This window comes from Solanum lycopersicum, chromosome 9 (assembly GCF_036512215.1).
Source record: "Solanum lycopersicum chromosome 9, SLM_r2.1".
NCBI classification, from domain to species: Eukaryota; Viridiplantae; Streptophyta; class Magnoliopsida; order Solanales; family Solanaceae; genus Solanum; species Solanum lycopersicum.
The window spans coordinates 64,087,540-64,107,506 of NC_090808.1; the positions used below are offsets into that span (position 1 = coordinate 64,087,540).

The following is a 19,967-nucleotide window of genomic DNA, read 5'->3' on the forward strand; positions in this document are numbered from 1 at the left end:
CCTCGAGAAGATAGTATATGTGCAATTTTATCGACTATGCTCTCGTTTCAAATAGGATTTTGGCTCTATAGTGTCGTTGCAAACAAATGATGGGACACTCTCATTTATTGAACCATGACCGGTCACCAATTGTTTATAGATCCCTAGCTGAACAAATAACATGCTTAAGAGAAAAGACTAAATAAAGGATTCTTCTTCTTGACTTCAAGTTCCAAACCTTACCAACATAGGACGTGGACAGTGGTGCTGGTTGAAGTGTTTTACCTTTAATCAGAGGTCTCGAATTCGAACCTGGTATGGAGAAATTCTGTTGGGAGCGTCACCCCTGAAGAACCCTACAGTGCGATTCAAATTTAGTCGGAACTCTAATGTAGGCTCCAAACACCCAGAGGCGGAGCTAGATGGGGTTCATGGGTTCAGACGAATCCACTAAATTTTTTTTTGTAAACTTTGTATTTGAAAATTAAATAAATATGTATATTAACATGAAAAACCACAAAACAAAATCGATTAAGGACCCCTAAATTTCTAACCCTGGCTCCGCCTCTGCGGACACCGATGGGAACCAAAAAAAATAAAAAGAGTCCTAACTTTGTGGCGTCGCCCGGACTCGAACCGGAGACCTTCAGTGTGTTAGACTGACGTGATAACCAACTACACCACGACACCGCTGTGTCCATTTCGCTCCCAACTAATAACCTATATCGCCAAAGACGGTATTATTTTGGCGGCAAGCAAGTGATTTTTCTGAAATCTGAACAGCAATCGAATTGAAACCAATAGGGTTTTCGTTTTTTTGTCACAGTGAATCTTGTTGTTTTGTTGAAGCTCCACTAGCCCACATGAATCACTGAATTTCTCAGCATGAAGTAGTAAACTTGATATCTTACAGTTACCGGCATTGCCCCTACAATCAAGCGAGCGCCATTGAAATGGACGGAGCAGCAGCAGCTTCTTCACCGTCGACTATTAAACCCATAAACAAGAGCGTAGTCCATAGAATTTGTGCGGGTCAAGTTATTCTGGACCTTCCCTCTGCCGTCAAGGAATTGGTTGAAAATAGCTTGGACGCCGGAGCTACCAGCATCGAAGTCTCCCTCAAAGACTATGGTTCTGAATCCTTCCAGGTCATTGATAACGGTTGTGGCATCTCGCCTCAAAATTTCAAGGTCTTTTCCTCTTCTGTTTTCTGCTCACTTTCTTTCTGGATGCAAAAAGTTGCTGCATGTAGGATAATAACTATTAGTTGAGTGATCAAGTCTAAGTCTTATTGTTAATTGTTGTAAGTGAAGAAGCTAGTGATATTGTGTCTCTGTTTCTGAGCTTTCCATATATGTTTTTGTATGTGTATGTGTAATATGTATGCACAGACAGACACGCACTTATACATGTGTAATGGGTTTGTAGTCTTTCTCTATACTACTTTCTGTTTTCAATCAAAGTTGCGTCAATGTGTATATAAATGTGTTGATGTGCACATGCGCGTGCACCTGTACTCTAATCTCTATTTTCAATCAAGGTTGTTTCTGCTCTGATGTAGTTCCACTTGATGCTAATTTCCACTGTTTATTTATGTTTCTTCGTTTCTGTTGATTAACTTCACTAGTTGTTGTGTCCATAGTAAATTGAGCTAATTTGATACTAAGTGTGTGGATGTTTTTGTATTGAAGGTATTGGCGCTAAAACATCATACCTCAAAACTATCAGATTTTCCTGATCTTCAGTCATTAGTGACTTTTGGATTTAGAGGGGAGGCATTGAGTTCACTTTGTGCTTTAGGGGATTTGACAGTTGAAACAAGAACAAAGAATGAGCAAATTGCGACACACTTGACTTTTGATCATTCGGGCCTTCTGATAGCTGAAAGGAACATAGCTCGCCAAGTTGGTACCACTGTCACTGTTAAGAAGTTGTTCTCCACTTTACCAGTGAGAAGTAAAGAATTCCACCGCAATATCCGGAAGGAATATGGAAAGCTTATCACATTGCTGAATGTATGATCCCTTTAATCTGTATTATCTTACTCTTGTTTGGCTATTGATTTCTTAGGATGGTTTTATTTTAATGAAACTTAAGAATTGAGATGGGAATGTCAACTGGTGCCGTCAAATCTATAGGGTCTTCGTGATGGTATAATCCAATTCAGTTCAAGTTGGTTTGAACTTCAAGCATCAATTTTTGTTCAGTAGCTATCTTGTTCTTTGTCCTTTTGGAGGAAGTTGTTTCCTAATTTTAGAAATTTGTCGACTACTATTAAGAAAGAGGTAAAAATGAGAATTTCTTCACCATATTGAAATTTTCATTTTAAGATTCTACTTGGAGTATCTCGGCTATGAATTATCGCCTAAAAGACACTGTTGCAGATGAATTTGTATGTCTAGCAGTTATGCTGTGTTGGTGCTGTAATATCTTCTGGAGATCCTTTAATATCTGCTAAATTCATTTTTTATTCAAATGGAAAAGCTTAAAGTAAGTTGGAAACCAGCTGAAAGAATTTGAGCCCCTTTATGAACTCAAGCATTACAAGGGGTAAGAAATACAAAAGCTTCCCAGGAAATTGAAGTTCCTATCTAAATTGAAGATTGCACAAATTGTGGAGCAATATGTAGAGACTCATACTTTTGTGTAGGCTATCCACTTTTTCTTTGGGTATACTTCTTGTATAGGGGAGATTTCTCTCTTTAGTGAAATCGATTAACTTCATCAAAAAATCTTTTTGCTTCTGGTGATTGTGAATTTCATTGTGCTATAGTTTGGTGACCTTTCATGTTAGACTGCTTAATAATTTGTTCTTGTCAAGGTTCTTAATCTTGAGAGAGTATGTGCATGGTTTCTGCTGAAGAAGTATTTTAATGCTTTTGTTGTTTAAGTTATTTATTTCCTTTCTTTTGTTGGTTGAACTTCTAGGCCTATGCTCTTATTTCTAAGGGAGTCAGACTAGTTTGTATCAACTCAGCTCTAAAAAATGCAAAATCTGTAGTTCTGAAGACTCAGGGAAGTGGATCTCTGAAAGATAACATTATAACAGTATTTGGTATGAGTACCTTCACTTGTCTGGAGCCTCTGGAAGTGTGTATGTCTGATGATTGCACTGTTGAAGGATTCATTTCCAAGTCTGGCTATGGTAGTGGACGCAACTTAGGAGATCGACAATATTTTTTTGTGAATGGACGACCGGTGGATATGCCAAAAGTTGGCAAGCTTATCAATGAATTATATAGAGGTGCAAACTCTCGGCAATATCCCATTGCAATCATGAATTTTGCGATGCCACCAAGAGAATTTGATGTCAATGTAACTCCTGATAAAAGAAAAATATTTTTGTCTGACGAAGGTTCCATATTGCACTCTTTGAGAGAAGCTTTAGAAAAGATATATTCATCTAATCATGCTAGTTATGCTGTTAATAGTATCCAAGAGGTTGACCAAAAACATACATCCTCTCTTTCCCATCTTAAGGCCTTTCAGTTTCAATCCAAGCAATTACTGTCGGATATTAATGATGATCAGGAAGGTGACTGCGTTGGGAAACTACATAAAGAGGGTCATTTTCTAAAAAAATCTCAGGAATTAAATGATATGCCTGTCACAGAAATTATGCTAAATGATGGACACAGGTCAACAGAGAAAGACTTCAGTCTTCGATTCCATGGAAAGAAAAAAGACAATAACAGTTCCAGAAGTTCCCTGCAAGAGATTGGTGGTCTGCCTACTGCTATAACCGATAGAAATGCACTCACCCCATGCTCAAAAGATAAAAGTTGTATTGATAATTCACGTTACGTCAATTGTGCAAGCATTGTCCAGTCATCACTCACCAAATTTGTTACGGTAAATAAGAGAAAGCACGAGAGTATGAGTACTACATTATCTGAGGTACCTATCCTGAGAAATGGATCAACTGTCCACCCATCAGAAGAAGACCATACTTTGAAGAATACTGCATCTTTAAGATCTCCAGATAATCCAGTGAAGGCTGATAAGTGTGATGAAGTGACCATTAGTGAGTCTGGATCTTCCAAGATCTCAAAGATAGACAGATTTCTTCATCAAATGAAGCACTCAAGAATGGGTAAAGTCCTTGATCAAACAAATGATTTTTCTCCACCTGGAAATAGTATACAAATTGGAACATCTGAACAGGTAAGAAAATTTAATAAGAATCACTTTTCTGAACGGTTCTACTCTCCTTGCTTTGTTGTTCAGTTGAATTTGATTAGGAATGATAGTTGCCACAGAAAATTTCAATTCGTTCTCTATACTATTTTGGTCAGTCCTTTTAGGTTTGAACCATTTCATTTTCAGGAGCGTGAAGTTCAAATGAATGAATTATGTGTTACTGAACCAGTGCCTCTTGATTCTACTTGCAACAACATCCATGATGTGTCAGAAAATAGGGTAGATGCTTCTTCGTCTGAACAGCCTGCTAGTCTGACTCTGGATGATGCTCCTAAAGCTTCATCTAATTCGAAGATTGCTTCAACATTGCAATTTAGTGTGAAAGAACTTGTATCAAGAAGGAACCAGAGGCTGTCAAGATTGCAACTCCTTAATCATACATCTCAAACAATGAAAACAAAGAGGTACAATGTGGTAATTTCTATTGGCTTGGCAGAAAGAATTTTTGGTCTTTAAATTAGTTAATAAAAGTTCTTTAATGGTTTCTGAAGGGATTATGCTGCAGCAACCCTGGAGCTCTCCGGATCAGAAAATGAAGAGGCGAAGGCAAGGGCATTGATTGATGCTACCAATGAGTTGGAGAGACTTTTCAAGAAAGAAGATTTTACTAGAATGAAGGTCCAAATTCGTCCATTTATTAGCATTCCAAATCAAACCTGTATTATGAGTTTGATTTGCCAATAATTTTATTTCCTGATTCTGGCTGGAAGATAAAGATTTTCTTAGGATCTCCTTGGGGATTCTTTTCTTTTATCCTTACCCCTGTCTTAATAGACCTCGTCTCTAATTCAAAAAATTTAGTTTTCTGATTTTTGTTTGATGTGAGTGTTACTCTTAGATTGTCTGTAGTTGGTTTGGTTGAGGATCTTGTGATACTGGAGATGTTCCGATGCTTCATTACCTTTTTCCAGCCAACAACACTTATAAACTCCCAGTGAAATTCTTAGCATTCTTTGGTCCCAAATTGAATTTGTCCACCTACTTCTGTCTGATATATAATGACATCTACTTCTTTAAAGGTGCACTTTAATTGTACCCTATATACCCACTTCTTTTTTGGGAGATGCCTTATAAATCCGCTTCTCCGCTTCTTAATGCAACTCTTTCTTCTCTTTTATGAAGTTCAGTCTGAACATGTTACTCATTTTAACTCTTGATAATACTCATTCTCAGCTATTCTTTTGAGACTATCCAATTCATGACATGACAGGAGTCACTATTTGCATTTTGATTCTTTTAACTGCAGCATTTTTATGTTCTCTTCTTTCCTCTCCTTACACCATGAAATCTTAGCATTCTGACTTAAAATATTGTTGCAGATTCTTTAGTCCATAATAAATGATCTTTTTCGTCCTCTCTTGGATATGCCGATATAAAACCCACTCTTTTAAACTTCTGAGTATTTCCAGAGTTGAATTTGTGCTATACATCTGCAATATGTGAGTTTATTTGTATGCTATTCTGTTGTCATACTTCTAATGCTAAATTTAGTCAAGCACTAGTTTATTTACATGCAATTGGTAATTGCTTCTTGTCCATGTTTAGTTTTGTCATCAGCAGTTTCAGCAGAAATGCAGAGTTGGTATGGAGGAAAGTGTTTTTCAATTTTCTTATGTTTCATCGGTCAAAAATTTGGAAACATTTTTCTCTGGGAAAATAAGTTTCTTAAAAATGAGGAAAATGACTTCCCTAGTGGAAGCAGGGAAAGCATTCCATAAGTGCCATTCCACACTATTTACGAATATCCACCCTCTAGAACACCCCACCCGCAACCCCATAGTTCCCATCCCAACCACCCCTAGCCTCTGATGCCAATACCAATAGTGTTTGCCTAAATTTTACACAACTGCTTTTGCAATAATGTTTTTCTGCCTATTTATCAAACACAAGAAAATAAGTAAGAATTCCACTTACTTTCCAGGAAAACGATTTACTTAACAAACACACTCCTAGTATCAGGTTTCGAAAATTCTCAACTTCTATTTTGGTTCTGCAGGTGATCGGGCAATTCAATCTTGGATTCATTATAGGCAGGTTGGATCAAGACCTTTTTATTGTTGATCAGGTATTATTCCTTTGTTTTTGTGTACTGATCTGTCTGTAGTCAATAGTAAACTAATCTTTCATTTTATTTTGGTTTTTGAAAGTTGCTTATGTGATTTGCATTTCTCTCTCTTCTTTCTTCATTTTTCTTTGGTTGGTCAGCATGCGGCAGACGAGAAATATAATTTTGAGCGCCTGTCACAATCAACTATCTTGAATCAGCAACCTTTACTTCGGTGAGGGTCTTCATTCTCCTGCTATGAGTTTTATCCAAGATTTTTTGAATTTATTATGTACTGCAAATTAGCTGGAAAGTGAAATGTTTTTGATAAGGTAAATTGATACTGATGTTATTTAACTCGTTCAAAAGAATAAAGGGAATACCTTCTCTTTTTCCTTCTAATTTAGTTGTTTACAGTGGAAAAGAGTAACATAACTGTTAAAAGCAAGGATTAGGAGAAGACTTTAGTTTTGTGCCTTTAACATGTGTTAGGTTTCTTTATTGATTTATATGGGATTTGAGCTATTTTTACTTAGTGACTGAACCATTTTTCATGTCAAATCCCATCTTGACCTTAGAGTAGTTGTTATAGATTTGAGTTGGTGCAGCAAGTGCTGAATGATTTTATGATTATCTCGGCTTTTACCTTTCTCCTGTAGCGTGGGGGAAGTGATGAGATGTTAAAACCAAGAAAAGCTAAGAGATTATTAAAATTCTCTTCCTGGTGCCAAATGACTAGAGACTGATTTTGTTGATGTATGTCTTAAATTGGCCCACCTAGATGCTAGGTCAAAATTAAAGTCATTGCGATTCAATGTTCTCCATGTTTATCTAAGACGAGAACTTAAGACTTAACTGGTCCTATTTTATATCATCTAAAAATGATAAAAGAGCATTTCAATTGGCCTCTCAAAATTGAGTACATATCCCTCAATTTCATTTTGGAAGGAAGGCCCTAGACTCTCAAAATTAATGCATGATAATTAATTCTTGTGATTACAGCACCCTTATCTTTCTCCCATATCAGATGTTTTCTCCTTCTGGCGACATGGGTTAGTTGTGGGTATAAATAATATCAGTTATCTATGAAGGTGTGAGGCTATATAACATTGCAGAATTGTTGTGGATTAGACGACTATTGTTAGGTAGACACATTTCAGAATTTTTGTGCATTTTGCTATTGTTATTGTAAACATATTTAATGAACCAAAAATGTGGAAAATTGAAGGGTTGATGGAAGTTATAATATATCTCTTCTGCATTGTGTGAGAATTTTATTCCTGGCTTTAATTTTTTATTTTCTTTCTTAAATTTAGGCCCTTGAAGTTGGAACTATCTCCTGAAGAAGAAATAGTTATTTCCATCCACAAAGATACTTTCAGGTGCTTGAGAATCCTTTTTGTTCTTGTTTATTGTGAGTTCTTATTGGCATTTTTTTATCCATTTGGTTTTGTTTCTTCATGAACGATCTGAAGTATGCTTATGTTAAGATGACATACTTTCAACCTTTGCATGTTTTTCTTAACCTTATCGATCTATTTGGGAAGTCATAACCATGACTACACTGATTCTTAAGCCGATCAATTAGTTGTCCGAGTTAAGTAGTCCTTTACTTTCTATGATAATTAGTTGTCTGATGTTATGATTATCGTTTCTTCCCCTTCTTTGTACCCTTCACTCATATTAATCCACTTTTGAGATGTCTTCTGTCTTCACTCTTTCACCAAAGTAGTACATAAAATGTGAAGAATTTGGAGAACTGTACTTTTTGGTTCTTTTTCTATATTATAGATTTAACTTCATTGTTTTTTCTGTTATCATGCCGTGAAAGTAAGAAATGAGATAGCTTCCCCTCTTCTGCCTTAGTGCCCCTATACCAGTTTTGTAACCCCTAGCTAGTCTGTCCTCCTCAGCCCTTACAGATAGATCCCTGTGTTCTAGACCTCATCAACCCCCACCCCCTCCCCTAGCCCCCCTGCAATTGCCCTCCCCTAGGAAAAATTGAGCTATGACTACTCTCCGAACTCCCAGATTCCACCATCTTAAGTTCTTAACATTGGAAAAGCAATAGGAAGTAAAATCCTGTATACTCTCCAGTCTCCATGGTGAACAAGGAAACCAAAGAAAAGGAGAACGGAACATTTCAAATGAGAAAAGAAGTAAAAAAAGGTCTGTTATGGTTTTTAATGAAATAGAGGTGCCAAAAACAAATAAACAGGTTCTTTATCGCTTAACCAATTACTTTGACAACAAAATAAAATTAGCTAATAGCAGCCAAGTGCAGTCTACAAAAACATCTTGGCGTTTTGCACTTCTGTTTGATAAACTACTAATCCTTATTAGAACTATTTGGTACCATGTATACTATTTTAGATTGGTGACAAAATCATTTCTATCTTTGGCTTCACAGGAGAAATGGATTTCTCTTGGAAGAGGATCCGTGTGCTCCTCCAGGGCATCGTTTTAAGCTAAAAGCAGTTCCCTTCAGCAAAAATATAACTTTTGGAATTGCAGGTAATCAATCACTCAGATGCATTCCATATTTCTACTAACTTGAAGGTCCATAGGACATAGGTCATTGTTTCATCCTTGGGTCCTACTTCAGAAAATGACCACACAAGTTGCCAATCGTTGATTCAGATCATCTACAAGTTGGTAGTTAGAGTAGGGATATCAGATCTGAACGTGATAAGATAGCTAGAGAAGAGCCTCATAGAAAAATAACTAAAGTGAGAACTTCATTATGTGGAATGCGCTTTGCATTACTGGACAAATTTCCCTTTGGTCATTCTATTGGCAGTTAGTTAGGCCTGATGTGAACTACAGAATGTAAGGGGGGATAAGTCGTGTTAACTCTTGCATCTAGGAACTTTGACTCATATTTTCTTTTTGCTTTGCAGATATGAAAGAACTCATTTCCATTCTTGCCGATAGTGAGGAAGAATGTTCCATAATGGGTGCTTATAGGAATGATACAGCTGATTCATTATGTCCTCCTAGAGTTCGTGCAATGTTGGCATCACGTGCCTGCAAATCATCTGTTGTTATTGGAGATCCACTTGGGAGAAATGAGATGCAAAAGGTATTTTTTTGTTCATTTTACTGTGTTCTTGGATGTATATTCATATTGTGGATGCATGTTCATCAACTATGTCACAGATATATTTCTTTTTAAATCTTCTGCTGCCTCTGGCTTGCTTTATGATCCGAGTTTCATTGTTTCAGATACTTGATAATCTCTCGCGCCTCAAGTCTCCATGGAATTGTCCACATGGTAGACCAACAATGCGTCACTTGGTTGATCTGAGGACTGTACATAGAAGATTAGAAGCGGATGATACCACCTTATGAACTCCAGTTGACAACATCACCTAGCTAATCGAAGCAGGAACCTTCTTTCTGTAAATTATTAAACACCTGTACATTGAAATTGCGTTTTGTCTATGGAATTAGAATTATCTAAATGGCAAGGAATCAAATTAAAAATACATGAAGGTTATCTCTTGATAACACTTGCTTTTTTTTTTGTTGCATTAACTGTCTTTCTTTTTGTTTTGGGAGGTGGAGAAAAGGACACTGGCTTCTGGGGGACTGTGTGCGCTATGCTCTCACCCCTCCTTCCATCCGCGACATAGTGCAGAAGGTAAAAAGTTTTTTTCAAAGTTTGGTATTGTTATAACAATTTTTAATCAAAGTTGAGGTATATTTCAGACATATTTCCTCATTTCAAATGAAGCAAACCTGACAAATAAATTTAAGACACAACACTGATATAAGAGACGAAGACAACATGAAGTAACTAATAAATAATATACAACATAATCTTTCCATCCAAAGGAAAAATTGTTAGTACGGGGAATGTCTGCCCTTTCGGCGAGTCTTGTCTGATTTCAAAGCAAGAGTAGAGATCCATGATTGGCTTGTACTAGAACCATCAGACAACCAACAACAAAGACGACCATCTTCACCACCAGTCCATCCAAAGATCCCGTGGTTATCCATGGTCTGACCTGGTACCCCAGACAAGACACTCCTAACGATGCCTTCATGTCCACCGCATAAAATTGCTTCTGGAGGACCAATAGCTCGTGTCTCTTTATAAGTTACAGGGAAATAGCCCAACGAACCACCATTCGTACCACCAATTACCCAGAGACGATCTTCCTCCACTGAATAGTGGCAATCAATGAAATAGTCAACCTGCCATCAGAGTTTAAGCCGGAGTAGTCAGTTTATGCTCCAACTCAGAATTATTGCCTTAAATAGCACTGCTCCTCAAATACAACAGAACATTGCAGTTGCCAAGTACGAAGAACTGCAAACTGGGAGTAGTTCGTCTTCTTTTTGTACCATACATGTCATATATCTATAACAAAAACAGATAATACATTCACTGCATAAAGAAAATGAATAGGTGTAGAGTCACATACGTTGTCTGCCATCCAGCTCTTAGAGGCCAAGGATCTAGCATCCTCAAAACTGGCCTCGGTTTTTTCTTCTTTCCAGTCCCAGACACTGCACCAGAATAAGGAGTAAAAAAAAGGTGAGGGTTTCAGATTTTTCCTCAGAAAGTAGGAAAAAAATAGCTTAGATTGTGTTCAGAGATGGTGAGATTCACCAACTGTGCTAAAAGGACCAAAAATTTAGCATAAAACACAAATCAGTAGGGAGCATATTAGGCTGATATGGATATTATAAAACCTTAAAGTTTCAATGTGTGTCAAACACCAAAGCTTCTGATTCTTCTCTCCAAGAAATCCCACTTTTCCAATAGAGGTTCCCACATTGAGTACCTGCAATTACATCTTGGTATAAGTAGCATACAATCAAAAAGAACAGAAATCTACTTAACGGTAGATAGAAATATGAAAACACTGGAGTGCTCATCAATCAATTAAACTGCAATATGCCAGGCTTTTTAGTCAAAGTTTAGCTAAACATCTACACTGTACTGATGTCAGAACTAGCAACTTCAGAAGTAAAGAAAAAAAAAATTCAAAATCATCTTGAGAACTGAGAAGAAGACGAGGTGTCATATACTGCATGGATGGAGATCATGTTCTCATAACAAGAGATGCACAAAAAATTTACAACTAGAATACACATGAGCTACCTTTTTGTCTTTTGAGTACAAGTTAACTGAGATCATTAAAAGTTTCAGTAGCAATCTGATATATCTCTATAGATATAGCAGCGTGAGTTTCAGTAAAAAGCATAACAGTATGAAAAGACATACTATTGAGTCTTTTCCACCTTAAGTGATCAGTGAGACTGCACCTTCTCAAAAGTTCTTGTAGTTATAATTTTTAAATGAAATAAACAGAAAATATGGACTACAAAAATTCTTTTTGACATACCGATACCATTTGATCATCATCGTTGATATCTCCACCAGTATCAAATAGACACATTAATCCATCAACTGATCCAGAAATGAGTCTATCATCATAGCCTGGAATAAAGTGCACCTAAAAGTAACAAGCAACAAAAGAGACTTGAAGATACCATATTGCAGTATTTCTGAACGCCAAAAAAAAAAGAAGACAAAAGACTTTGAAAGGGCGCGCATTTGGTAATCATTAAAAGCATAAAGAACTTTACATCGCAACTAGGTCAGTCATTACTTTGTCTCCTCTTGCTCAGATATAGTTAAGGAAACATGAAATAAACACCACAATCTCATCTCTGAATGGTATAGGAGCAGTAATCAGATGACTGAAAACCATAGCAGGTTCAGCACAACATCCAACTACTTTAACAAAGTTGGAAATTAGCACTTAAAAGTATAATTAAATCTCGCGCACTCAAACTTCAAAACAAGCTAATAATCTACAGCAAGATAATACCTAGTATGCATATATATATTACCTTTCTTTCGTGTCATCATTAGAATACAAAACATACTATCAGAAATCAGAAAATACTCAAAGAGCACCTCAGGTATAAAATAATATTTCAGAAAAATTAACCATGCTGAAGTTTCTCTACAATCATGCTACAAAAAAGAAACTTCAGATTGTTCAGCTCTTAGAAATAACAATCTACATTATAGTAGTAACATGGGTATAAGTTGTTCTAGCGGTAATGAGAAACTAATATTAACTTATAGGACATAGATTAACACAATAAACTCAATGGTTTACTACCAATAATCCACAGGAAATGAGTCGATAAACTAGTATAGCAACACACCTGAGTAACATCTTCCGTATGAGATTCCTCCAAGCACGCAACCTGACGCTTGGTCCTCCAATCCCAAAAGAGTATCTATACAAAGATAATTACAATGCAATGTCATTTGCCACATATCTCATACAACTAAATAGAGCCAAGTAATTTCATGTGCCTTAATTAAAAGAATAAGCCAAATCGCATCTCTTGTGTAAACATGAGAGTTCTTAAGGAATTATATCAAAGTGGAATTCTTTTTGTAGTTTCAAACAATTTGAAGGATGAAGCAAGTAGTAAATAGTTCATGACAGACCAGCAATCACTGTCCTTCCCTTGAACCATATATAGTTAAAACACTTCATTTCTCAAATATACACCATGCACAGAAACACCAAGTTCATAAACACTGCTGCTTTTGTGAGGCACAGAGGGCATCCACGAACGAAGGATTCTACTAAATTTACCACTGCTAATTTGCAGCCGCGAGGTTACGTACCTGAGAATTACACCCGGCAGCAAGCAGATTATGATTAGGTCCACCAAAGGAGAAACTAAATATCTCTTGAGAAGGGCCAGCATTTAGGGAAAACACCTGCATTCAATCTTATTTGAAATCAAAAACAATATACTAACTCAACTCCTAAAAAAAGCACATTAAAGTTAAAAACTGGAACCTGCTGAAAAGACCTGGTATCCCAAGCTCTGAGAGTTCCATCAGAAGAACAAGAATGCAGCACATGTGGCGATGAAGGATCCGAAAAGGAAATTTGATTAATCGTTGAAGAATGACCATTACATTCCCCAATGTACTGTGCAGTAGCTAAAGAGTACAACTTAATCGCATTAGTTGAGAGTGATACCGCCATTGATGTCCAATCATTCCTATAATAAACACGAACATTCAGTGAGAATTTTAGGACCAAAATTTACTACTAATACAGAAAAAACAATGAAGAAAGTGAAAGGAAAAACTGAAGAGAATTACTTGGGAACAATTTGGAAAACGTAATCGTCGGCGAAGTTAGTCTGAATAGAGTTTTTGATACCAAATCGCTTAGAATTGTTGCATATTGGAAGCAACTGCGATTGTCCCTCTATTTCCATCTCCTCTGCGCCATCCATTTTCTTCTTCTTCTTCTCTCTCTGTCAACAGTGAAGAAAACTCCGGCTCGCAGGGTTTAGGGTTTGTACATTATTCCATAACTTTTTTTTTAATTTCACCGTTATTTCAATTAATAAACACTAAACATTTTATGCACAAATTCATCACTAAAATTATATGACCCTCGAAAAATAAAAAATAAAATATTTTTTTACACAGGTTTTCTAAAATTAAGGTGGTGGAATTTGTCAATTTATATTGAATTTATATCGAAAAGTCATTTACATACTTAAATTATTATGATGATTTATTACATATTTTTACTATTTAAAAGTGAATTTAATAACCCTCAAAATTGAGGTGGCAAAATAATTTTTAAAAACAAGATTAAAATATGCGTGTCAAATTTATCAAAAGTACGCAAAAAATTAAAATTGTGGTATACCCACCCCCACCTTCCACATCTCTTCTTCTTCCCAACCCACCTCCTTCGACCCAATTCTCTTGAGGAAACATATTGTTCTCCTCTTTCTTTTTAAAAAAAACCTTTCTTCTTTCTTCAACTTCTTCTTAGCTTACTAGCAAATTACTTATCATCAATCTAAGTTTTGTGGGTTTTAATTTGTGCTTGTTAACAAAAGATTTTTTCATGTCATTAGCAAGATAAAATTTTGGGAATTTCGTAGCCACTGCAGCTATGACGGGCTTTTTCGAAAGAACGGGAGTATTTTTCACTCCACAAATTAACTCCATATTTCGATTTAGTATTCTTGGCTTATTAAAAATTTCATCTTTTTGTAATTTACTATAAAGAAAATATAATCATTAGAAAACTTTAATTATTAATTGGAGATTAATTAGTGTAAAATATACAAAAGATTGTTTAATTAAAAATAAAAAAAATGTATTTTTTTTTAAATTTCTAACGTGGCACTGACACAGCGCTAACGTGGCACTGACACGGCGCGACACGGCGCTAACGTGGCACTGACACGGCGCTAACGTGGCAGCGAGTGAAATACACCACATATTGTGAGAGTGATACTACAGGTGTCGAGGGATAAATAAATTCACTTTTAAATTGTAACAGTGTGTAATAGATCATCATAATAATTTAAGTGTGTGACTATCTTTTCGAAACAAGTTAAAAGGAGAAAATCTATGCCTATTTTTCATGTTACATGCATATAATATAATAGTTATACAAGCTTTTAATTGATGAAATGCAAATAAATATGAACGAGAGGCAGACTAATGAACTTGTTAATTGTATTTTTTTTCTAACCGAGATAGAGGAAAATAGAAAGATAATAGAGTTTTAATCAATGATGTGAACCTGTGCTAGCTTACTCAACAGAGCTTATGTTTGCTAAGACTTATAAACATATATTAAGCACTGGTACATTCATATGTCAAACCTCTGAACCTAATAATTAAAGCAATTTGAAAATAAGCAGACTGCTTGTTCCAGGCTAATTTCTTCCACCTAGTTTAATACTTGCGGATAATGAAACTGAGAAATGAATTGTACATGCAGTAGGATTATTCATCAAACATTTTTTTACTACTCTAATTGTTGAACTAGTTTCAAAACAACCAGATAGTGTAAGCAGAACTATCGAAAAGAGATACTGCAGGTTAAGGAAGATACAGAGATTTGATGCGAGCAAACACCATTATCAGTCGAACTAAAACGATAGTACAAAAGTCAAACAATCTAAAGCATGTTTTCCAGCTTAGGTGGATGAAAATGATAATAATGTTCCCTCATAACAAACTCCCATCGGCCATAAACTTCTTTACTTTCATGAACTGAAAGGGACGAATTATAACCATGCCACTCTAGTGCATTGCTGAAAGCAAGCCAAGCAGCGGCGTCTACTTATGGACCCGAGCTTCTCCTTCTTGCCTATGCAGCAGCTTCACCTTCTGCCTTAGGTTTCGCATCTACCACCTCAGCAGCTTTATCGGAAGGCTTTATCACTTCTGGCTCTGGAGAAGAGAACAAATTGGGTTTAAAAAAATCGGACATAATCAAAATGGTATTACACATGTTGGACATTCTTATGAAGTTCAAACACATATTTGCCTATGGTACGACAAAATATCAGGTGTAGTCCCACAAGGTTTTGGGTCTGGGGAGAGTAGAGAGAGTAAGCAAACCTTACCACCCCTACCTCAGAGGTGGAGAGGTTGTTTATGATAGACTTGGCTCAAGAAAAAACGTCCAAAGCAGTACCAAGAAAGAAGTAACGGAAGTACAAGAAATAAAAAACAAAACAAAAATAGCAGATAATAAAAAATGGAAACAACAAAAAAATAATACAATAATCGAGGTACATAGTAATAGAAATCTAAAAACAAGAAACTACAATGGCGATACTAGAAATACTAATATGAACTGATAGAAAGACAACGCACTGCTACCCATGAACCTTCTATCCTAATAGATGCCTTCCGCACCTACCATCTAAGTCATGTCCTTCGTAGGCTGAAATTGCATCATATCCTCTCTCTAATCACCTACCCCAATACTATTTCAGTTCCCCTCTACCTCTCATAAACCCATCCATAACGAACCTCTCACACCTCCGCACTAGGACATATGAGCATCTCCTCTTCACAAATTGTCTATGGTTAAGTATGTCATTACTTCTTTCGGGAAATATCCTGATTGGCACATCTACAACATGTATCTCAAACTTATCCACCTCTTTACATCAACTTTTTGAAGTAGGCAAGACTAGAAGTCGAACTTCATCCTGAAACACACCAAGAGAGGTACACTAATATCTACTTCTCAAGTTCTAGACTCTTTCTAGTTCTTGATTTCTCATCATAAAAATTATTGGAGAAGTCATCAGATATACGATTTAACATATAAAGTCAAGTACCTTAAATCTTATCAACTAAAACAAGATAATTATTACTCTCTTTGTATACCACTTTATTCTTTCAAAAAGAAGTTAAAGAGTTTATTAGTTGATCTTGCAACGGAAGGATTTATATTTCATAGACATGATTGGAGGTCAGAATTTGTTTCTGATGGAACTTGAAGGTCTTGCAGAACACAATCAGAAACAGTTGGTACAACAAGGATTTGGTTACGCTCACCAATTTCAACCATATCAATTTTGAAGAATCACACATGATTTATAACACAATGCATAAATTCCTCATCATATTGAATATAATCAGAAAAAGTTGGTACAACAAGGATTCGGCCAAGTTCACCAATTTCAACCATAACATTTTTGAAGAATCACATGAATCCAAACATGATTTATAACACAATGAATAATTTCCTCATCATATTTAAAAATTTTCTTTGCAAGCAACATGCTTCAATAGGTTTGCTATTGAATTCTTCTCCACCCTGTGCATTACGGAGGAGAACAAGGAAAGAGAACTTATTTATGCAGAAAGAAGAGCCAAAAGAAGAAGTGCAAGATACGTAATAGTTGCAATCATGAGGATGCAAATCTAACAACACATCATTAAACAGAAAACAACAATCTATACATGCTTCAGAGCTGTCAAATTACCTTCGTCGTCACTCTCATCAAGGTCATCCCCCATATCACCTCCCATTCCACCCATCATTCCAGCCATATCACCTCCCATTCCACCCATCATGCCACCCATTCCTCCCATCATTCCACCCATTCCTCCCATCATTCCACCCATTCCGCCCATTCCACCCATCATCGAAGCCATATCACCTCCCATTCCACCCATATCACCGAATTTCTACAAAATAACACAGGTGAATAGAAAGATTAAAACATATTCCAAATCAAAAAAGCAACATATAGATAGAGTAATACAGTAAATTCTTACTGAGAAATCCATTGAATTCATATCCATATCCCCAGGACCTAAAAATGTTTGAAACAGTAAAAAAGTCAGTTTTTGCATGTGCGATACCAACTACTGTAAGAGATTGACAGGTCATGATAGAGATGATACCAGCATCAGGTTCATCATCTTCATCCACCCACTTGTCCCAATCTACCTTCACATAGTGTGGTGCTTTGCCGTCTCCACGCAGTAATTTAGTCCACCATTTTGGCTCTGCTTTTTGCAAAATGCAGAATATACTTCTCACACCAGTACTAATTTTGCTCTCCTACAGAATAAAATTGCAAAATTACAATGCAATTCTATACAACACGGATAAACAATTGTAGTGATTAAATAAGGCCCACTTAAAATAGTATTTGATCTGACCCAGTTCCCTTCACCATTACCTACTATATTATGACAGCAAAATCATACAAACTACCAGCCATTTGTTACTATTTGATGATTGATAAATCACCTACTTGTTGACATCTTACTGTAAATAGAAAATAAAGTTAGGGCTTCAAAATTGGTTCAACTACACTTGTTATTTGGCTTCTATAAGCATGATTTACAACATGACGTTGGTTCTACCTAACCTGACCCAAAATATGATAGTCCGAGTGACTAGAAAATTCAAATCAATCCAATGATGTAACCAAATCAAATAACAACTTCCTACCTCAACATTAACTTTATCCAGAAGCTCAAGCTTCAACTCATAGTGACGGTCTCCTGTCCCAGCACTAGCAGAGAAGTTAAACACTCCTTCTGGATCCAAGTTTACTTTTGCATCTTTAGCATCTGGTAGCATCACAGTGAGATACACGACATCAGGCCTTTGTGCCCACTTGACTTCTGGATGGAGACTGCCAACCAAGAAAAAGTTGATCTTTAGTTGAGGGAAATTAGATTACACATGCAAGGGGTGTTGTGAAAATTAGATGAGTCTCAATATAATCACATATTGAGTTCCAATAAACAATGTGGCATTCACCACACTAATTATAAACTAAAATAGGAAGTTGTTCTATCATTTTAAAAATTGACTAGAGAAATAATTTTCATACCCTCCATTTAGGAGATGAATTTCTACCACACAATTTCCAATTTGACTTCAATAGACACAACTACCATGTCAACTATACTCCATATCTATCACGGAGATATAACAATGTTACTACTATAACTAGCTAATTAGCAAAAGAGAATCAGTCACCAGAATGAGTGTGTCATAGTATATCTCAGGAAACATGCATATAAGTCCTGACACTGGTAACCAAAACCTATATTGCTCGAAATCTTCAAAAACACCACTCCTACAAGTTTCAAAACATTTTGAAGAGTTCGAGCAACATAGCCTGAAACTACACAACTGCAAGAAAATCATAAAATATCGAAGGTGCAACTACTTGACATGAGAACAAAGAATCTCCTTCAAATCACAAATACACCTCCGATTAATACTAAATAGAAAGGATACACAAGTATTACTGATAACACTTCAATATCCCCTTAATAATACACTAATTTCTACGTTTTTAGCTTTTTTTACACACAATTAAATTATTTTAAACAAAAAAACTGATGATTATATTGCCATAAACCACAATAAACAAAATACATCAATATATTTGCAGTTTTACAAAAAGAATCACACTCATACATAAATGAATAAACACAACAACATCATCAACAACAAAAACGAAATAACCAGTATAATACAACAAAAAAATATTTAAAAATCGCAAAAATAGACAATAATAACCGGAGATCTTACGAAAACACAAACTGAAAGCAAAATAATTTTTTCGATTTAGATTTTACCTCATATTTGAGTATAATTTTTTCTGAAGCAGATGAGAAGAGGTTGAAGGAAGAGAGACTGAAAAACCCTAAAATTAGTGTAGCGGCAGAGATGATAATACAGAACCCTTTAAGTAGCAGTAAAAACGTGTGAGAGCTCACTTCCCAATGTCTTCCCATTATACCCTCTCTTTATTTTTTATTTTTATTTTTCCTTTTTCTTTATGTAGGTTTAATTTGGGCCCGTTTGGATAGGTTTAATAAAAGTAACTTTAAAAAAGTACTTTTAGAGCCTGTTTGGCTTAGCTTAAAAGCTGGTCAAACTGACTTAAAAACTGGTTTTTGACTTATTTAACTGTTTGGCAATACTCAAAATAGCTTATTTTAAGTTAAAAAAACTTATTTAAAGCCAAAAGTTAAAAGCTGGGGTAGGGGTGCTTTTTTTTTAGCTTATAAGCTGTTTTAAGTTGACCACATTTTTATGTTTTTTCCCTTAATATTTTTATACAATCTCCAAATTACCCATATAACCCTAACATCTCTTTCTTCTATTTTTCCTTTTTCACGTTTGACATAACAACTTCAGCACTTTTATCCAAACGCATAATTGCTTATTTTAAAAATAAGTTTCAGCACTTTCAAAAGTACTTTTTTAAAGCTGTTTTTATTAAGCTCATCCAAACGGGCCCTTAAAAGTGCTGAAACTTATTTTTAAAATAAGCAGTTATGCGTTTGGATAAAAGTGCTGAAGTTGTTATGTCAAACGTGAAAAGGGATAAATGGAAGAAAGAAATGTTAGGGTTATATGGGTAATTTGGAGAT

The 19,967-nt window shown here is 35.8% G+C and overlaps 3 protein-coding genes and 1 non-coding gene across 5 annotated transcripts; 1 reads left to right on the forward strand and 3 right to left on the reverse strand.

Moving 5' to 3' along the window:
* Positions 1-595: 595 nt before the first annotated feature.
* On the reverse strand, positions 596-669 carry TRNAV-AAC (transfer RNA valine (anticodon AAC)). The gene has a single exon. It is a non-coding gene; the product is annotated as a tRNA-Val (tRNA).
* LOC101258001 (DNA mismatch repair protein PMS1) lies at positions 607-9,939 on the forward strand. Of its 2 annotated transcripts, XR_743296.4 has the most exons (12): positions 618-1,169; positions 1,671-1,994; positions 2,908-4,143; positions 4,306-4,583; positions 4,671-4,797; positions 6,176-6,244; positions 6,385-6,458; positions 7,540-7,605; positions 8,634-8,737; positions 9,124-9,305; positions 9,449-9,624; positions 9,785-9,939. XR_743296.4 is itself a non-coding variant. In XM_004247488.5 (11 exons), the coding sequence occupies exons 1-11, from the start codon at positions 933-935 to the stop codon at positions 9,572-9,574; spliced, it is 2,823 nt and encodes a 940-aa protein (XP_004247536.2). In that variant the 5' UTR covers positions 607-932; the 3' UTR covers positions 9,575-9,733. The 2 variants fall into 2 exon arrangements, 1 of the variants encoding a protein (XP_004247536.2); XM_004247488.5 differs by lacking the exon at positions 9,785-9,939 and having other exon boundaries at positions 607-1,169; positions 9,449-9,733.
* LOC101249762 (WD repeat-containing protein GTS1) lies at positions 9,703-14,126 on the reverse strand. Its single transcript, XM_004247381.5, has 8 exons — positions 13,380-14,126; positions 13,069-13,276; positions 12,891-12,986; positions 12,416-12,490; positions 11,581-11,691; positions 10,925-11,016; positions 10,654-10,738; positions 9,703-10,423 (listed from the first exon to the last, which is right to left on the reverse strand). Exons 1-8 carry the CDS (start codon positions 13,514-13,516, stop codon positions 10,070-10,072), a joined length of 1,158 nt encoding a protein of 385 aa, XP_004247429.2. The 5' UTR covers positions 13,517-14,126; the 3' UTR covers positions 9,703-10,069.
* A 1,026-nt stretch (positions 14,127-15,152) lies between these two features.
* Positions 15,153-19,323, reverse strand: LOC101249490 (uncharacterized protein OsI_027940). The gene is made up of 6 exons (XM_004247380.5): positions 19,167-19,323; positions 18,022-18,208; positions 17,466-17,625; positions 17,337-17,374; positions 17,042-17,246; positions 15,153-15,488 (listed from the first exon to the last, which is right to left on the reverse strand). Exons 1-6 carry the CDS (start codon positions 19,169-19,171, stop codon positions 15,406-15,408), a joined length of 678 nt encoding a protein of 225 aa, XP_004247428.2. The 5' UTR covers positions 19,172-19,323; the 3' UTR covers positions 15,153-15,405.
* Positions 19,324-19,967: the final 644 nt, after the last annotated feature.

Bases quoted from the DNA above. Each gene is read 5' to 3' on its own strand.
- LOC101249490 (XM_004247380.5), bottom strand. The intron at 17,247-17,336 runs GTAAGAATTTAC...GTTATTTTGTAG, and splicing joins TGAATTCAATGGATTTCTCA to AAATTCGGTGATATGGGTGG. The intron at 15,489-17,041 runs GTAATTTGACAG...TCTCTTCTCCAG, and splicing joins TGATGAGAGTGACGACGAAG to AGCCAGAAGTGATAAAGCCT.
- LOC101258001 (XM_004247488.5), top strand. From the start codon at position 933: ATGGACGGAGCAGCAGCAGCTTCTTCACCGTCGACTATTAAACCCATA. The intron at 1,995-2,907 runs GTATGATCCCTT...TTGAACTTCTAG, and splicing joins AGCTTATCACATTGCTGAAT to GCCTATGCTCTTATTTCTAA. The intron at 6,245-6,384 runs GTATTATTCCTT...TTGGTTGGTCAG, and splicing joins ACCTTTTTATTGTTGATCAG to CATGCGGCAGACGAGAAATA.
- LOC101249762 (XM_004247381.5), bottom strand. From the start codon at position 13,516: ATGGATGGCGCAGAGGAGATGGAAATAGAGGGACAATCGCAGTTGCTT. The intron at 11,692-12,415 runs GTGTGTTGCTAT...TGTTACTTTTAG, and splicing joins ATACGGAAGATGTTACTCAG to GTGCACTTTATTCCAGGCTA. The intron at 11,017-11,580 runs GTATGTCAAAAA...ATGTAATTGCAG, and splicing joins ATGATGATCAAATGGTATCG to GTACTCAATGTGGGAACCTC.